The sequence below is a fragment of the Balaenoptera acutorostrata genome, chromosome 20 (genome assembly GCF_949987535.1).
Source record: "Balaenoptera acutorostrata chromosome 20, mBalAcu1.1, whole genome shotgun sequence".
NCBI classification, from domain to species: Eukaryota; Metazoa; Chordata; class Mammalia; order Artiodactyla; family Balaenopteridae; genus Balaenoptera; species Balaenoptera acutorostrata.
In genome coordinates this window covers 48,505,020-48,525,437 of record NC_080083.1, presented here as the reverse complement: position 1 = coordinate 48,525,437, position 20,418 = coordinate 48,505,020, and the positions used below count along the sequence as shown (strand labels likewise).

The 20,418-nt window shown below is 33.2% G+C and overlaps 1 protein-coding gene across 7 annotated transcripts in view; it reads right to left on the bottom strand.

Moving 5' to 3' along the window:
- TANC2 (tetratricopeptide repeat, ankyrin repeat and coiled-coil containing 2) overlaps positions 1-20,418 on the bottom strand; it is a 360,962-nt gene that overhangs the window by 307,232 nt on the left and 33,312 nt on the right. For all 7 annotated transcript variants that reach the window (XM_057535654.1, XM_057535645.1, XM_057535646.1 and 4 more), the window contains exon 2: positions 14,922-15,015. In XM_057535654.1, coding sequence (XP_057391637.1) covers positions 14,922-14,988 — 67 coding nt within the window. In that variant the 5' untranslated portion in view covers positions 14,989-15,015. The remainder of the gene's footprint in view (positions 1-14,921; positions 15,016-20,418) is intronic.

The following is a 20,418-nucleotide window of genomic DNA, read 5'->3' as shown; positions in this document are numbered from 1 at the left end:
GAGCATTTCTTACCCTTAGGATAGTTAAACTGTATTAGGGAAGCATTTCTAGAAAGTTTATATGCAATAAAAGGCATTACATTATTAAGTTTCACATTAGGAAGAAACACTACAGTACATGAGACACAAGAGTGATCATTGTGAACCTGAATAAGATATAAGCTGGACTTTAATGATTGACTGGGTAGTATTAAAAGAGGTGACTTAAGTATAAATGGCAAGTTTATTCCAGACAGGGTGAATGTCATGATCAAAGGGTCACAGAAAATATAAAGCATTAAGAAGATCGACTTGGATAAAGTAGAAAGTTTCTGAGTAAGAGTTATAGGGAATAAGGCTAGAGAAGTTAGGTAAGGTCAGGTGCCAAGCTAAGAATTTTCTAATTAAGAAAATTAAGATGGCAGCAGGATGAGAGTAGGGCAAGTGCTGGTGAGGCAGAGAAAACAGTATATTTATTCATCTGTTCAACAAATATTTATTGATCTACTAATTTCCAGGCACTATTCCTGATTCTGGGAATAATGCAGTCAGTGAATTTGTAAGACTTACATTTATTAAGGAATGCAAACAATAAATAAAACCATGCAAACAAAGTAAAATACCTCAAAGAGTGATATGTGCAATAAGGACAGAAAGGGTAACTGGATGGAGTTTGAATGTGGTGGGGACTGAGAAGGAAGACTGGTGAGGAGACTGAAAAGAAAGACCAGTGACTATTAAAAAAAGAAAGCTGGGGCTTCCCTGGTGGCGCAGTGGTTGAGAATCTGCCTGCTAATGCAGGGGACACGGGTTCGAGCCCTGGTCTGGGAAGATCCCACATGCCACGGAGCAGCTGGGCCCGTGAGCCACAATTGCTGAGCCTGCGCATCTGGAGCCTGTGCCCCGCAACGGGAGGGGCCGCGATGGAGAAAGGCCCGTGCACCGCGATGAAGAGCGGTCCCCGCACCGCGATGAAGAGTGGCCCCCGCTTGCCGCAACTGGAGAAAGCCCTCGCACGAACCGAAGACCCAATACAGACAAAAATAAATAAATTAATTAATTAAAAAAAAAAAAAAAAAGAAAATCCTAAAAAAAAAGAAAGCTGTATGCATGTGAGGGGCAGACGGTACATGGGAAATCTCTGTATCTGTCCCTCAATATTGCCATGAACCTTAGTGCTCTAAAAAAAAAAATCTATTAAAAAAAAAAAAGAAGGAGAGTAGGGAGGCAGGCAGTGTTTATATTATCAAGGGCTCTCTAAGCTTTTTTGTTTTTTAATATTTATTTATTTATTTATTTGGCTGCACTGGGTCTTAGTTGCGACACGCAGGATCCTTTAGATGCGGCATGCAGGCTCTTCATTGCAGCATGTGGGATCAAGTTCCCCGACCAGGGATCGAACCGGGGCTCCCTGCATTGGGAGTGCGGAGTCTTAACCACTGGACGGCCAGGGAAGTCCCAAGCGCTCTATAAGCTTAGTGAAAGACGTTAAACTTTATTCTAAAACCTACTGAAATCTATTGCAGGGTTCTAAGATTAGGACTGATATAATATGATGAAGTTGATTTAAGATCACTAAAGCCATTTACTAAGTCAAAGCATGGGCAGTAAGAGGAAGACTGGTCTACCATAGGCAAGTACACCTGAAATAACACAATATTATAAATCAACTATACTTCAATAAAAATAAATTAAAGAAATAAATTAAAAAATAAAAAGAACAAAAATATGGGAAAAAAGAGAAATCAGCAAATTTTTTTAACGACCACCAAATTTGTCCAGAATGGGCCAAATAGTAAATATTTTAGTCTCTTTCCCAAGTATAGAATTCTGCTCTTATAGCATGAAAGCAGACACAGACAACACATAAACAAATGATTATGGTTATGTCCACACAAAATTCTACTTACAAAAGCAGGTGGTAGGCCAGATTTAGCCTGGAGGCCATGGGTTGTCAACTCCTGGTATAGAACGTGAAGGAACCCCAAATTCAAAGCTAGTTCTCCCTGCCCACTGATACTCCACACAAGACTTCTACCAAATTCAGGGAGACAACAATCTGGGAGACTGGAAGCTTGACAATAATGTTGAGCAAGATCTCATAATGAGATGACACTTAGATCCCAGAGTCCTGCTAAAGGGAGAGGACTGACATACACACAGAACAGACCTCAACCTAGACATCTGAAACACATGTGAACTGAGACAAACTAAACTGCAACCTAGCTCTTATCCACCTCAACCCTCCATCAGGTCCAAGAGAGCAGACCCTCACCATAGCTGTCTTGCATAGGAAAAAGCTTTCCCTCTCTACATGTTGACGAAAATTCAATTAACTATCAAGTTAAGAAGAAAAAAGAGAATTTTATTCAAGCCAAACTGAGGATTATAACCCAGGAAGCAGATTCTCAGAAAGCTCTGAGAACTGTTCCACCTGCTAGAAGTTGAAGGCATAGTCATATACATTTTTGAGACAAAGGATCATACATCAAAATGATATACTGATTTTACATAAAGTTCACCAAGGATACACAGTCCAGGTAAACATGTACAAAGCGAACAGCAAGGCACCATGACCCCTACAGAGCTGGGAAAGAACACTATTCTTTTAAAAAATTACATTGCTAGCATCAGAAGGAAGAAAAAAAAATTTACCTTTACAGTTGAGCAGGCACTCCCACCTTTGAGGAGCTCTGGTTAATGCGTAATGCAGATGCACACTGCACATTAGGGAGAGAGAAGGCCCAAACAAACACAGAGAGGGCATTTTACATTTATTTTTTCTTGTCCTGCCTTAAAATATGAATTTTATTTCATCAAGGGAAAAATATTATTTACTCTAGCCTCTACAAATCTTTTAAACACAATATCTGATAAACAACAGAAAAATGATGAGATGTGTGAAGCAGCAAAAGAATTAACAGAAGCAGATACACATCTGACCTAAATGCAGGACTTAGCAGACACATCAGCTATTAAACTATTATTTTTAGCTATTAAGTAAAAAAAGGTTAAAAACAGAAAAAACAGATGAAAAGATTAAAAATTTCAACAGAGAAATGAACTATCTTTAAAAGAGCCAAATGAACATTCTATAACTGAAAAACACTATCTAAATTAAGAATCAACTGACTGGGCTTAAAAGCTGACTGGACTCAGCAGAAAAATATTAATAAACCTGAAGACAGGCCAACATAAATTAACCAAAGGGGAAAAATTACCCAAAAAAAACAAAGAAAAAGAACAGTTTGAGATGTATTAGGTAATATCAAACAATCTAATGTACAAACTAAAAGTTCCAAAACACAGATGAAAAAAGAATAGAAAAAATGCCTTAAGAAATAATGGCTAAGGTTTTCCACAACTGATGAAAGACATCAACACTTAGACTCAAGAAGCTCACCAAAATCCAAACAATATAACAGAAAGAGAAGCATACACCTAGGTATATCATAGCCAAATGCTAACAGCCAAGATAAAGAAATTTTTTAAGCAGCCATACTAAATAAAATAAATAAATAAATCACATTTCGTTCAAAGGCAAAAACAATGAGAATGATTGCCAACTTCTTATCAGAAACAAAAAATAACAGAATAACATCTTTAAAGTGTTGAAAGAAAAGAACTGCCAATCTAAGATTTTATACCCAGGGAAAATATCCTTCAAAAATGAAGGAAAAATTAAAACATTATGAGTAAATGAAAGCTGAGATAATTCACTGCCAGTGACCTACACCTCAAGAATGCAAAGGAAGTTCTGCAGGGTGAAAAAAAATTATCCCAGATAAAACACCATTTTACAAGGAGGAATGAAGAATACTAGAAGAAGGAAATATATGGGTTAATATTTTTTAAGACATTTAAAAAGCATCTTAAAGACTAATGACTACTTAAAGTAACAAATGTATTGTGGGATATATATCAATACTACAGTGGAAGTAAAATACAGGACAACAAAAAGTGGGATATAAATAGAATTAAATATCCTAAAGTCCTTACAGTGCTCACAGAGTAGTAGAATAAAATTTCAAGTTAAACCATAAAAAGTTAAAGATGCACATGGTAATCCTTTGCACAGTCTCTTTTTTAAAAAATCCAAGAAGGTATAGCTAAAAGGCCAAGACAACAGAATTTAAAATATTTCATAAATTCTAAAAAAGACAGGGAACAGGGGGAAAAAAAGAACGAGGAACACATGAATGCAAAAGAAACAAAGAGCAAGATGAGAAACTGAAACCAAATCACATCAATAGTTATATAGTCAATGTAAATGGACTGAATATACCATTTAAAAACAGAAAATCAGATTGGATTCAACAAGACAAAACTACATATTTACAACAAGAGATACACCTTAAATACAAAATCTAGATAGATTTAAGGCCACAGTATCAGAAGCTCAACTAAGCAAAACATTAACATACAGTAGCTAAAAAAAGCAGTAAAGTTTACTTAAGAAATATAGCAAACTTTGCCCTATAAAAAGAAAATACATTTTGTTTTCTAGCATCCATTAGATAGTTATAAGATCTGATCAAAATACAGCCAAAAAAAACCAAAAATAAAAAAACAAAACCCTCAATGTTTTTTTTTTTTTTTTTTTTTTTTTTTTTGGCTGTGTTGGGTCTTCGTTTCTGTGCGTGGGCTTTCTCTAGTTGTGGCAAGCGGGGGGCCACTCTTCATCACGGTGCGCGGGCCTCCCACCGTCGCGGCCTCTCTTGTTGCGGAGCACAGGCTCCAGACGCGCAGGCTCAGCAATTGTGGCTCACGGGCCCAGTTGCTCCGCGGCACGCGGGATCTTCCCAGACCAGGGCTCGAACCCGTGTCCCCTGCATTGGCAGGCAGACTCCCAACCACTGCGCCACCAGGGAAGCCCCACCCTCAATGTTTTAAAGCAAAAGTTGGCAAACCTTTTCTCACAGGGTCAGATCATAAGTATTTCAGGAGTGTGGGCTGTACAGTCTCTATCACGAATGGGCGTGGCTATGTTCCAGTAAAATCATACTATGTAAAAAGTTAATATTGAGAATACTATATATCAAAATTTATGGAATACAGCATAAGCTATATCATAGAAAATTCATAATGTAAATGAGAAGAAAAATAAACAGAAAATTAGTAAAATCAAGAGTTGGATCTTCTGAAAAAGCTAATAAAATATATAAGCCTCAAAGCTAAGAGACAGAAAATATAAAAACATTCAATATTAGGAGAAACTGAATTAAACTCAAATGAACACAATATTTATAACTTTATACAAATAAATTTTAAAATCTCAATGAAATGGACATTTTCTAGGAAAACAATAAATTATCCAAATTGCCTAAAGGAAACGTAATTACACTGATGAAAATAAAATAGAAAATACTGTCAAAAAACTACCTACAAAACCCCCAAAAAGCTCAGGCTAGCCATTTTTATGTCTGAGTTCCACTAAACTTTCAAGGAATAAATAATTTATATGATACATGAAGCACCGTAAAAGATGAAACCATGACAATTCATCTTGTGAAGTTAGCATAACTCAAACAACTCTGAATAAATAGGATAAAAATAAAACTGGAAATAGAGGTGAAAACATGAGTGCAAGTGTATGTGTCTGTCTGATGAGAAGTGCTATTAGTTTAATTGCTAAACCACCACAAATATCTGAAATATAAATAAAACCAGTCAAATCAGATATGTTTCAAAATGCAATTTCAAGGCTCTCACCACTTTTTTCACTCTCCAGTCATGTTCATTTTCACAGCCCACCACCGAATAAGAATCCTTCTTCTTTTTAACACAGCCACACACTGTCATTTCCTCTAATGACTTTTCCCCTCAAGTTCTATGACAGCCTATCTTAATTGGCAAGGACAAACGAATTTCATAAAGAGTAAATATCTCAACTGACAAACACAAATTGGGCAAATAGATGGGCAGAGAATAGAAAGGGAAACAGCAGTCAATAAAAATATGACAGGTTTGGGTTTTATTACAAAAGATGCTATAGCTCTACAATTAAATAAGTAAAATCCTTTCCTCATATTAAACAGCAGTATGTTTTCTAACCAAATTTGTTAGAACAGGGTACAGAAAAGGTAAAAACCCTTGAAAAGCTTATGCTGTAATTTCATGGTTTATTAGTGAAATAAAACTTACTGTCCCTGGAAGGAAAAAGATATTTTTACAGCAAAGTATATTTATATGAATGCTATTGTACATATTTCTTTGAACATTTTATTATGAACATTCACTATTCAGACAGCAATGAAGATTTTAATTAATTTCAATGCCCAGTTGGTGGTGGTGAGGAGGGCAGAGGGAATGCCAATAACAAATGCTTCTAACAAAGTGCCCTATTTTCACAGATGGACTGATTTTTGCTCATGAAGTGGTTAAAGAGAAATTAACTCAAACTCAAATATCAGGCAACCAGTACACTACCCAGTACTTAGTGATTAATGAATAAACATCTGTTGACAGAAACCAAATCATGATCTATAAAAGTAAAACAATGAACTGGACTTCATAAATATTAAAAACTTTACAAAAGACCCTGCTAAGGGGATAGAAAGACAATCAATAGGCTGGGAGAAAATATTGGCAAACAACATATCTGACAAAGGCTAGAATATATAAAGAGCTCTCAAAACTTAATACACACACACATACACACACACACACACACACACAAACACACACACACACACACACACACAGCCCAATTAGAAGACAGCCAAAAGACATGAAGAGATGTTTCACCAAAGAAGACATACAGAAGGCAAATAAGCACATGAAAAGATGATCAGTATCATTTAGCCACTAGGGGAATGAAAATTAAACCACAATGAGATACCAATACACACTTGTCAAAATAATTAAAATTAAAATAGTGACAACACCAAATGCTGGCAAGGATGAGGAGAAACTGGATTACTTACACATTGCTGGTGTGAATGTAAAATGGTATAGACACTCTGAAAGAGATGGCACTTTCTTTAAAAACTAAACATGCAACTAAAATACGTCCTGGAAACTGTACCCCTGGACATTTACCCCAAAGAAATGAAAGCACATGTTCACACAAAACCCTGTACATTTCCCCATATGACCAGCAATTCCACTCCTAGATATATTCCCCCAAAAAAACTGAAAACAGAGACTCAGATACTTGTACGACAATGCTCAGAGCAGCATTATTCAAATGAAAATAAACCAGTGTCTATCAACAGATGAATGGATAAACAAAATGTGGCATACACATACAAAGGAATAGTATTCAGTCATAAAAAGGAATGAACTTCTGATACATGCTACAACAGGAATGAACCTTGAAAACATTATGCTAGGTGAAATAAGCTACATACAAAAGGACAAAATAGTATGATTACACTTACATGAAATATCTAGAGAAGGCAAATTCACAGAGACAGAAAGATTCGAGGTTATTAGGGCTGGGGAGAGGAGGAAATGGGGAGTTACTGCCTAATGGGTACAGAGTTTGCGCTTGGGGTAATGAAAAATTTGGGGAAATAGTGGTGGTGGTTGCATAACATGGTGAATGTAATTAATGCCAATAAATTGTACAATTAAAAATGGTTAAAATAGTGAACTTTATGTTATATATATATTTACCACAATAAAAAACTTAAAAAAAATCAGTCCGTGGCCTATGATACCAGTGCAGTGCCTAGCAAGAGACCATTACAATAACTAACAGCACAGGATCCTCACAGAAAACAATTCCTACCTGAGATGAGCTTATAAACAAACTTAGAAAACACATCGGAAATGATCCACCATGAACAAGTCACAAAACATCACAGAAGAATCAGTTCCCCAAGCATTAAAGGTAATACAATGATGCCAGAAAACATAAGCTCTAACACCTCCATTCTATCCCTAGTTTAAGTCTAAATCAAAGACAGCTTCTGGCTGTTCCCAAATTTAGAATGTATCTTTTGGTCATAATGGCATTTGTGTCCTACAATGTGTTGGACAGCACCACAAAATGAAGTGGCAATAATGCTCTTGCCTCAGTAATGCCATGGTTTTCTTTGCTCTCTTTCCTAGACATATGTCTAGCCTATGTGCCTATGTAACCAAGTATTTACAGCTAGTTTTAATATCTTGTAAGTCATACCCTGACCAAAATCAATTATTCCTTTTCATACTTATTCTTCCATAGAATTTTAAAGTTATTTTACCCAACTGAAAATGAACCTGCTGTTTCCTGAATGGAACTGAAACAAATTTATGTGTAAATCCAGAAGCATGATATGTCTTTCCATTTGTCCAAGTCTTACACACTTCAATAAGGTTTCTTGTCAAATCTATTCCTGAGAATTTGATGGCTGTTATCATTGTGAATGTAATTCTTTTCTCATTTACATTTCTAATCAGGAAATATTGGTAGGGCTAAAAGTGCTAACCACCTTGCCAAATTACATTATTATTTCTAGTAAGTATTTACTGGATTCTCTGGGGTTTTTACCTTGCTTAAAAATAAAAATGACACTGTCTTGTCTTTTCCAATGTTTATATTAGTCACTTTATTTTCTTGTCTTTAATGTATACTAGAACCTTCCAAACAATTTTGAAAAAGAGTGGCAATAGGAGAAATCTCTATCATGTTTCTGTTTTAATGAAAATGGCTGATCCATTTCTTTGTTTAGAATGATGCTGGCTGTTGGATTTGGTGAATACTCTTTATTACATTTAAAGTATCCTTTTTCTATTTTAATGCTTTTAATGGCTGCTCAGATTTATAAAATGCTTTTTTAGAATATAATGATATGATAATGTGGTTTTAAATTTTTTTTCTAAGTAAAAAACTTATGTTGATTTTCTGATATAGAAATGTCTTTGCATTCCTGGAACAAATTCTACTGTTGTAGTACACAATCAGGAATTATTTATATTTAACTGTAAGTTTTACTTACTTTGCTCACTTTTCTTTCTGCATCTCCTTCTTTCCTCACATTTATTTTTTATTTTGGTAGGAGACAGCCTCAAGATATTTTTTTTCTCCCAATGGCTGTGTTATATTAAGGGTACTATACTTCCTGAGTTCTTGAATATCTGAAATTGACAGTATTTTGCCCCCCTCATACCTGAGTGATGGTTTACCAAAACAATGATACAATGATACCAAATAGTGGCTTAGTTATATCAAAGAAACATATTGGAACTTTTACTAATTACTTGCATGATTTTAAATAATAAAAACAACAGTTAAGAAAAATATATATAAACATTTAATTTTTAGAAAACATAAAAACACACATCATTTCTTTGTAACTCATAATTCAAAAGAGCCACACAGTTGTCTTTTCACAAAACAAGAGTTCCAAGTCCCATGTACATCAGAAACAATTTTCACATCATAAAACTGAATTAAGCTATAAAATTCAAAGCTGGGCTTCCCTGGTGGCGCAGTGGTTGAGAATCTGCCTGCCAATGCAGGGGACACGGGTTCGAGCCCTGGTCTGGGAAGATCCCACATGCCGCAGAGCGGCTGGGCCCGTGAGCCATGATTACTCAGCCTGCGCGTCTGAAGCCTGTGCTCCGCAACAAGAGAGGCCGCGACTGTGAGAGGCCCGCGCACCGCGATGAAGAGTGGTCCCCACTTGCCACAACTAGAGAAAGCCCTCGCACAGAAACGAAGACCCAACACAGCCAAAAATAAATAAATTAATTAAAAAAAAAAAACAAAAAAAAACCCCTCTACTTGTAAACTGCCTTCACTGATTAAGTCCCCTTTAGTTATTTCTTAAAAAAAAAAAAAAAAAAAAAAAAATTCAAAGCTGATATTCACATATCCTTAGAGGGAAAACTTTGTCTGAGAAAATTCATTTGTTATTACTTGATATAAAATCTACTTCTGTTAAATATTTACCTAGTGCCCCACACAAGAGTTGAGATCAACTATTTAAAGGACAAATTAGAACAGTCAATTTCCTTTATTACAAGTGCTTTTCAAACTAAAAACTAAATTGGTTCCCTAAAACAAAACAAAAAAAAGATTATGCCATGAGAAAACTTACCTTACTCATTTTAAAAATAAGCCATGAGCCAAAAGTTAATATAAAGAATAAAGTACCCACCCAATTATTCATTAATGATTAAAGGAAAAAACTGTAATGATGAAAACATTAATGGTATCATCCCATATACACACTTTTTCTTTAAATATCAAATTTATTCTTGCTTTGGAATTCTTGTCTTAGAGTACATTTGAAAAAAAATACTGCTTCTCTATAAATTCTTGCCATATATAATACAAATCACTATTTTTATAACTACTCTAACTTACAACTACTCTAAATTATAACATTTTACATGAAAAGCCATAGAGAAGAATAAACACTAAAATAAGACCCCTTGAAATCATTACTGACATAATTAAATACCTAGTAAATCAAAATAATAAGCTTTAATAATACAGTAGAACCTTGACATATATGGGTTTAATAATATGATTGTTACTAAAGCAGTAGTTACTCAGAAGTCTAGGATACAATAATTTGTAATTTTGCTAAAGTACAAATTTGGTGCCTACCTCTAATAAGGGTAGTATGTGGAAATAAATCACTCACCTGGTACTCAGGGCAAAAAGTCTACCCAGCATCTGCATCTTAATATGGCTTTACTGTTTTCTACTAGTTATTTTATATGGATTAGTTGTTGTGAAGTGACAGAAAATCCTACTGCTGGTGTTAAAGGTGAACAACTGTAGGTGTCTAAGGAAATCATAGTTCTTGACCAGAAAATAAATTTTGGAAAACCATTTCTTTAAGTGTCAAATGTGGAGGCAGCTTGGATCTCTGACATGTATGAGTTACTCTGTGTGCGTGTGTGTGTGTGTGTCTTTCAAAAAGTGACCAGTGGGGTGACGTCAACTATTATTCGTCTTCTGCTAAATCCAGTTAATGTCTGGGGAGATACAATACCTAAATGCAATGTAGTTCTCTGGATTCAATTCTGGAACACAATGAGGAGTTTAATGAAAAAGCTACTGAAATCCAAATAAAAGTGTGGAGTTTAGTTAATAGCAATATACCAATGTTGGTTTCTTAGTTTTGACAAATGCACCATGGTAATATAAGATGTAACAGTTGGGAAAATTAGGTAAAGGATATACAGGAATTCTCTGTACTATCTTTGCAACTTTTCTGTAAAACTAAAATTAACCCAAAATGAAAAGCTCATGGAAAAAAAAAATAAAAAGAGGCATAGGAGGAAATAAAATTATTAATAAAAACCAACAGAAACAGACACATTTAGAGTTAGACAGAAAAATACAGACATAAATATAGTACGTCTATATTTATAAAAGATGAGACAAGATTGAGAATAGTACTGACAAAGAACAGAAAAAAATAAAAAGAACCTAATGGTGTCTACCTGCAGACTGTTTTTAAGTTGAAAGGGGAAAATTAGTATCTATATAGCAGAGAAACTGGACAGTACACTGATTTGGTCATCAAAATCACTAATGAGTGACAGATGGACATTATGTGCCTCCAGCTGTGATAACCCAAGAAGAAAAGAACATATGTAACATTCAGACCACAGAAACATACCCTGAATCTAATCATTAAAAAAAAATCAGAACAAATATAAAATTAGGAGCATTCTAGTTATTCTTCAAACATGTCAAGAGAGGCTGAGAAACTGTTTCAAATTAAATGAGAGTAAAAAGACATAACAAGTAATATAATACCTTATTCTAGACTGGATCTTGGAAACGAAGGGGGAAAATTCTTTTTAAAAAAATTACTAGGTAAACTGACAAAACTTAGAGAATAGATGGTAGATTGGATAAAAGTATTATATCAATCTTAAACTGCTTGAGGTTGATAACTGGACTGTGGTATAAAAAAGAATTTCCTTAAGAAATACCTTTTGAAATTTTTAGGAGTAAAGGGGCATGATGTATTTAACCCACCCTCAAGTGATTTAAAAAAGAGTGAGAGAGAGAGAAAGGGTGAAGTAGGGGAGAAACAGAGACACTGTGCGTGTGTACTTATAGAGAGAGAATGATCAAACAAGTGCGGTGAAAAGTTCATGAATCTGTGCAAGGGTATATGGAGTTCTTTGTACTACTGCTGCAACCTTTCAGTAAGCTTAAAATTATTTCCAAATTTTGGGAATTCCCTGGAGGTCCAGTGGTTAGAACTCTGTGCTTTCACTGCCAAGGGCCTGGGTTCAATCCCTGCTCGGGGAACAAGGATCCTGCAAGCCACACAGCATAGCCAAAAAAAATTAATAAAAAAAAAGTATTTCCAAATTAAAAAAAAAAATTTTTTAAAGCAAATGGAAGTTCTAGAACTGAAATATACAAAAACTAAAATTAAGAACTGAATGTGGTTAAGAGCAGATTATATACCAATGAAGAGTGAATTAATGAACTATAAGATAGATAAAAAGAAAATATCCAACATAAAGCATATAGAGACAAAAGAATAGAAAGAGAGTGTAAGAGACATAGATGACACGCATGTAGTCTATCAAATGCATAACTGGAGTCCTAGAAAGAAAGGAGAAAGAGAAAAAAGGGAAAAAAATAAAATTTGAAGAGAGAATGAGTAATAGCTTTCCAAAACTGATGAAAGTCATCAAGCCACAGATTCAAAAAACCCTACAAACATAAATAAATAGAAGAGAAACAAAGACAGATTAAAAAGAAAACCACTCCTAGGCACATCAATGTAAATGTAGAAAACTAAAAACAAAGAGAAAACCGACAGATTGCCTTTAAAGAGGAAGCAATTAGACTGACAGTTGACTTTTCACCAGAAATAATTCAAGAAGCCAGAAGACAATGAACAATATTTCAAAGTGCTGAAAGAAAATAACTGCCAACCTGTAATTCCACTCCCAGCAAAAACATCCTACAAAAATAAAGGCAAAATAAAGACACTTTCAGATAACTAAACACAAAGTAAAATCACCACATCAAGATCCCAACTAAAGGAAATTTTAAAGGGTGTTCTACAAACAAAAAGAAATTTGGTGATCCCATCTAGAAAGTGAAGGAAGCAGGAGGGAACGAATATCAATAAAAATGTCAAATATGTGAATAAACCCAAACAACAGTGACTACATAAAACAATAATAATGTCTTGTGGTGTTTAAATACATATAGGTGTAAAGATTATAAGGCTCTTCCATTGTCCAGGAAGGGGGTAAAAGTACCAATTAATACCAAACTTTGATTGATGTTTTAATCTTTAAACTAACCACTGAATGAATTATAAGAGTATATAATCTCCAAGTCAATAAGGAGAGATGTGGAATATAAAAAATCTTTTGATCAATCTAAAATAAAGCAATAAAGGAGAGAGAAAAAGCATAGAACAGTCAGGACAAGCACAAAACACACAACAATATGTTATATTTAAACCCAAATGTATCACTGGTTGAATTACTGTAGACGAACCAACATCTCCCTTAAGAGAAAAACTTGTCTGAATGAATAAAAAAAGAAAATTCAACTATGTGCTATTAACAGTATAACCAGATATATATGTTGAAAATAAAAGAATGGAACAAATTATACCTTATAAATACTGATCAAAAGAAAGCTAGTATAGCTATACTAACATTAGACAAAGTCAACTTTCAAACAAAAGGCATTATTAAAAATACAGAGGGACATTTCGTCATGGTAAAACAGTTAATTCACCAGGAAGATATAGTAAGTCTAAATTTCAATGCATCTAATAAGATATCTTTCAAATATAGACAATTCTACAATCATAGTGTGAGATTTAATCACACCTTTCTCAGTAAATAATTTTTAAAAAATAAGTTAGGATATAAAACGTTTGAGGACTACCATTAACAAAAACTGACCCACACTACACCCAATAACTGCAGAATCTACATTATTTGGTGCATCTAGAACATTAGACTAAATTAATCATATGCTGAGCTGTAAGGGAAATCTCAATAAATATGAAAAGAATAAAATACAGGATAGGTTCCCTGATAAGAGTACAATTAAGCTAAGTTAATAATAAGATAACCAGGAAATCATCAACTGTTTGGAAATTAACAATTATACTTTAAATACCTATGGATCAAGAAGAAATCACAAAGAGAGCTAAAAAACATTTTGAAGAGAATGATAATGAACATAATACTACTTATGAAAACTTGTAAAATGCATAAAAATTAGGAAATTGAAAAGATTAAAAGGATATAATAGCAACAAGGATATACTACATAGCCCAGGGGATTATATCCGTTATCTTATAATAACCTATAATGGAATATAATCTGCAAAAATACTGAATCGCTATGATGCACACCTGAAACTAACACAATATTGTAAATCAACTATACTTCAATTAAAGAAAAGAACATGATAAATACCAACAACCCATTTGCAGAAAACAAACATTTAGTACATTAATCTTCAACATTTCTCCCAAAAAAGTATCTACACAGTTTTGGTTTGTTTTTACCTTAAAAGCCTAAGAATTACACTCTTGTTTTTTTAAAAAAATCTTTATTTTAATGACTAGAAAAATGTTCAACTTATATGTCACTTTCTGTATAACCCTTTGAGGACAGTTCCTATTATTTTTAGTCTCATTCCCCAAAGAGTATCTAGGACTGAAATAATTTCACGTTAATTCAAAAGTAAATTTAGGTCTAGAAAGTCTTTAATACATAGTTCACAAAAGCATTATACTCTCATATATAAGAAATAAATATTTTTCTTTCATAAACTCTTCCTTTACCTGACTATTCCTGATGAGTGTTCATCAAGTGTTCCTCTTAATAAAGAGTCTGACAGCCTACAAGAACGTACACTTTCTTTTTTTCTAAATTAAATAAGCCATTTAATAAATAAATATATAAAGTGTTGTAGCACTAATTCAGATCCCTAAGAGAACTTTCTTTTCTAAAACATCACACAGAATAAATGTAGCAGAGTCACTCACCACTTGATCTGTTCTTACGACTTGATTTCCCTCCAGTAAGAAGCATCTTGAGACTATTCCGAAACATGGTTGTGCTAGTCTAGTATTCACAAAACTGTAAAAGAAAATGTGGGAAAACGTTAGAAAACTTGGTTTTCTATTCAAAATACTATTAAGAATTAATTTTAAATGTGCTATAAGGAATTAACTACTCTGTTTAAATATATAGTACAGAAATTTTAACTACATGAGAGAAACATTTATTTAAATAATTTAATTTAATTAAACATTTATGTTGTTTCTTAAAAATATACTATAATACTTTGAGTACCCTAAGAGACAAAGGTAGACATCACTGAGGGTACACAGAAATAGAAAACAATTAGGTAGGTATAAATACAGTTTACCCTTCCACCAGGCTCTCCATTTCTTGGACAATTTTCCCATATGCTCAATACACACACCCAAAGTTTAAGAGTTCAGAACTTAAGAATAGATGCCTATTTCCCATTGGTCAAGCCAGAATTCCACCTCACAAGACTACTAATATATATGAGTACATCAGTATACAGATATACTACTAACCTCTGTATGTCCCACTCCTATCAAAGGAAAATCCTGCTGATTGTGCTTTGGATTATGTCCTCTCTCACCTCAAGAACTTTTATCTAAAAATCATCTTCCTTTTCTCTTTCACACGGCTTTAATTTTTTTCTCTCTACTGAATCATTCCAGTCATAACATAAACATGCTAGTATGTCTTAACCAAAAACAAATAAGTTAAGTCCCTCTCTGTATTCCCACAAGGACCAATTACTGCTCCTATATCCTTGCTCTGCACAGCAAAATTTCCCAAGTGTCAATACTTGGCACCTGCAGCAGAGTGAACAGAGCAAATGTGAATTAGAACAGAGGTTAATAGAAAATCTCTGAACCAAAGCACAGAGAAATTAAAGGTTGAAAACTACAGAAGAGTATGAGAGGCATATGGAATCCTTTGAAAGGTTCTAACATACATATCATTGAAATCCCAGAAAAAAAGAAAGAAAAAATAATAAAGAAACGTTATCTGAAGTGACAACAATCAAGAATTTCCTAACATTGATGAGACATAAAGCCACATCTTTAAGCAGCTAGGGAAAAAATAAACACACTGAAAGAAGCAACAATCAACAGACTGAGAGATAACTTTCAATAGAAATGCTGAATGGCACAAGACAATGGAATGACTGCTTAAAATTTTTGAAAGAAAAGAGGTGCCAATCAAGAAATCTATTCACAGTTTAAAATGTTTTGAAAAATGAAAATGAAATAAAGGTGATTTCAGAACAAAAACAAGGAATTTATCAGTAAAAGAAATACTAAAAGGGAGTTCTTCCAACAGAAGGAAAATGATACTAGAAAAAAACATAGAAATGCAAAAAGGAAGAGCCATAGAAAAGTAAGCATATTGGCAAGTATGAATGAACAATAATTGTAAAAAAATATAACATTACTAACTTGTTAAGTTTAAAATATATAGATTTTAAATGCATAACGACAATGACAGAAAAGTGAGGAGTGGGGTAAACGAAGTTAAAGTGTGCAAGATATCTGTCTACATTGTGCAGGAAGTGGCAGAAGTAATAATTTACACTAGACTGCAACAACTCAAAATTCATGTAGTAATTTCTAGGATAGCCATTAAAAGCTAACTGATGTGAGAAAAAGAATGATTAAAATATCTGACTGAACCAAAGAACGTAAGAAGTGAGAGAAAAAGCACAGTACCTGTGGATAAAATATAAAACAAATAGTATGTTGGTAGCTTTAAACTTAAATTATATCTGTTATTATGTTAAATACTCTACTAAAAGACTATTTATGGACACAGAAAGATTAAATATAAAATGATGAGAAAAGATATACCACACAAAAACCAATTAAAAAGAAGCTAGCATAGCTATGCCAATATCAGACAAAGTAGACAAGGCAAGATATTTCTTAATAATTAAAAAGTCATACCAACAAGAAGATACCCTAATTCTAAACCTCAATGGACCCAATAACAAAGCTTAAAAATATATAAAGCAAGAATATCCAAGACTAATAGATGATACAGACAAATCCATAATCACATGGGAGACTAACACACATTTGTCAATAGCTACAAGTCAAGCAGACAAAAAATTTACTTAAGATATATTGATAGAAGATTTGAACTACATAATTAACCAACTAGACTTACAAAGTATATGTACAGTACGCTCTTCCAAATAAAAAGAGAATACACAAACTATACACAAAACATATACCAAAATGGACCATATGCTGGGTTATAAAGCAAGTCTCAATAAATTTCAAAGCACTGAACTCTTTGGGAGTATATTCTCTGACTACAATGCAAATTATTACAAGTGAATAATTTTTAAAAATGGAGAAAATCCCCTACTGCTTGAAAATTAAGTGATGCATTTCTAAATAACCCATGAGTCAAAAAAAGTAAATAAATCACAATGGAAATTTAAAAATATTTGCAATGAATGATAATTAAAAAATGACTTAGAGAAACATATGGGATGTAACTAAAGCAATGTTTATAAATAAATGTATACCTTAAATGCAGTATTAGAACAGAAGGGTCAAAATCAATAGCTAAACTTCTATCTCAAGAAGTTCAAAAACAAACAGCAAACCAAATCCAAAGAAAGTAAATGGAAAGAAAGAGTAAAGAGTAAAAATGAGTGAAGCAGAAAACAAATCCAAAATGGATAAAATCAACAAAGTCAAACAATGGATTTCTGAAAAGTAGCAAAATTGAAAAACCTAGTAGCAAGGCTGATCAAGAAAAACAGATGGAAATTACCAATATCAGGAATGCAGTAGGGGACATCATTTCAGATACTAAAGCCTTTTTCTAAATAGGAAGATATACAAACAACTTTACACCAAATTTAACATTTTACATGAAACAAATTCTTTGAAAAATACAACTTAATGAAACACAAAGTTGAGCAGAAAATCTCAACTACCTCTATCTCTATTAAAGAAACTGAATTTATCAAAACTTTTCCCACAAAGAAAAGTACCGGGCCAGACTATTTCACTGGTGAAGTCTGGCAAACATTTAAGAAAAACACCAACCTTATAAAAATTCTTTAAGAAAATAAAAATAATACTTCCCAACACATTTTAAGAGGGCAACATGATCTTAATCACAAAATCTAACAGATTATAAGAAAAGACAATTACAGATTACATACCTCATGAACATCGACTCAAAAATCCTTAATGAAAGACACTGAAAACTACAAAAGGTTGCTTTAAAAAGAATTAAAGAAGACCTAAATAAGTAGAGACAGAGGCACACCTCGGAGATACTGTGGGTTTGGTTCCAGACCACTGCAGAAAAGTAAATACTACAATAAAGTGAGTCACACGAATTTTTTGGTTTCCCAGTGCATATGAAAGTTATGTTTATACTGTGGTCTATTAAGTATGCAATACCATTATGTCTGAGAAAACAATGTATTATATATACCTTAATTTTAAAATACTTTAATGCTAAAAAACGCTAACCATCACCCAAGCCTTCAGCAATTTATAGTGATAACATCAAAGATCACTGATCACATACAGAAAATAAACTAGTGGCTACCAAAGGGGAGAGGCAAATTAGGGGTATGGGATTAAGACTTACAAACTACTGTGCATAAAATAGATAAGCAACAAGGATATATTGTATAGCACAGGGAATTATAGCCATTATCTTGTAGTAACTTTTAATGGAGTACAATCTGTAAAAATATTGAATCACTATGCTGTATACCTGAAACTAATATAATATTGTATAAATCATACCTCCATTTTAAAAAAGATCATTGATCACAGATCACCATAACAAATATAATAAAAAATGAAAATGTTTGAAATATTGCAAGAACTACCAAATTGTGACAGAGACATGAAGTGAACAAATACTGTTGGAAAAATGGTGCCAATAGACTTGCTCGACTCAGGGTTGCCACAAACCTTCAATATGTAAAAAACACAATATCTGCAAAGCACAGTAAAGCAAAGCGTAGTAAAACAAGGTATGCCTATATACTATGTTCACAGATTGGAAGGTTCAATATCGTTAAACTGTCAATTTCCCTATATTGCTCTAAAGAAACAATACAATCTCAACCAAATTCCAGCAGGCATTTTTTTTGTGTGTAAATTGAGAAGCTGATTCTAAAATGTATATGGTACTACAAAGAGCCTAGAACATCCAAAGCAATCTTGGAAACTACCAAAAAAAGCTAAAGCACTTATAAGACCCGAAATCAAGACTTACTCTATAAAGCTCCAGTAATTGTGACAGTATAGTACTGTCGTAAGATTCATCAAATAGATCAATGGAACAGAATAGCTAGTGCAGAAAAAGACCTATACTTAATACCATCATTTGTTTTCAACAAAGTCATTAATGGGTAAAGGAAAGTCTTTTCAACAAATGGTGGTGGAACAAATACATATCCATTTTTTAAAACTTAACCTTGATCTGTGCCTCACACTACACATGAAAATTAATTCAAAGTAAATCAAACATCAAACATCATATAAATGCTAAAATCATAAAGCTTTTAGAAGAAAACACAGGAGAATATCTTCATTATTTAGAGGCAGGCAAAGGATTCTTAGACACAGCAAGTAATAACCATAAAAATTCATTAAAATGTAAAAAAACATGTGCTCATCAAAAATAACATTGAGTAAATGAATAGACAAATCACAAACTGGGAGAAATTATGCACAAAACATATATCTAACACAAATAAACATGCAAGATATATAAAAAACACCTACAACTCGATAATAAAGAGACAATTCAATTTTTAAATGTGTAAAAGATTTGAATAGACACTTTTTAAAAAAAGATATATCTTCTTTTTTAACACACATATAAAAGGAGCTCAACATTTTGTCATTGGGTAAATACAAATTACAACGAGCTACCTCTATATTCCCACCAGAAGAGCTAATTTTTTAAAGCCTGACAATATCAAATATTGACCAGGATGGAGAGCAACTGAAATTCTTAATACATTGTTTTAGGAGTATAATGGTACAATTGCTTTGGAGAGTTTATTATAAAACTAAGCATATACCTAACATATGACTCCACCCCTTACATATTTACCCAGGAGAAATGAAAACATATGTGCTTAAAAAGACTAGTACAACAATTTTCATAGCAGCTTTATTCATAACAGCCAAAAACTAGCACAGGTGCCCATCAACAGGGAGATGGATAAACTGTGAGATCTTCTTACAGTGGAATACTACTCAGCAATAAAAAGGTATGAACTATTCATATGTTCAACAACACAGATAAATCTCAAAATATAATATGTTGAGTGAAAGAAACTTACATTAAAATGTATGCAGTAATATATGGTAAGAAAAAAATCAGAATAATGGTTGTCTCTTAGGGATACATATGAGAATTAACTGAGAAAAGGCATGAGAAAATTTTCTAGTATGATGGTAATAT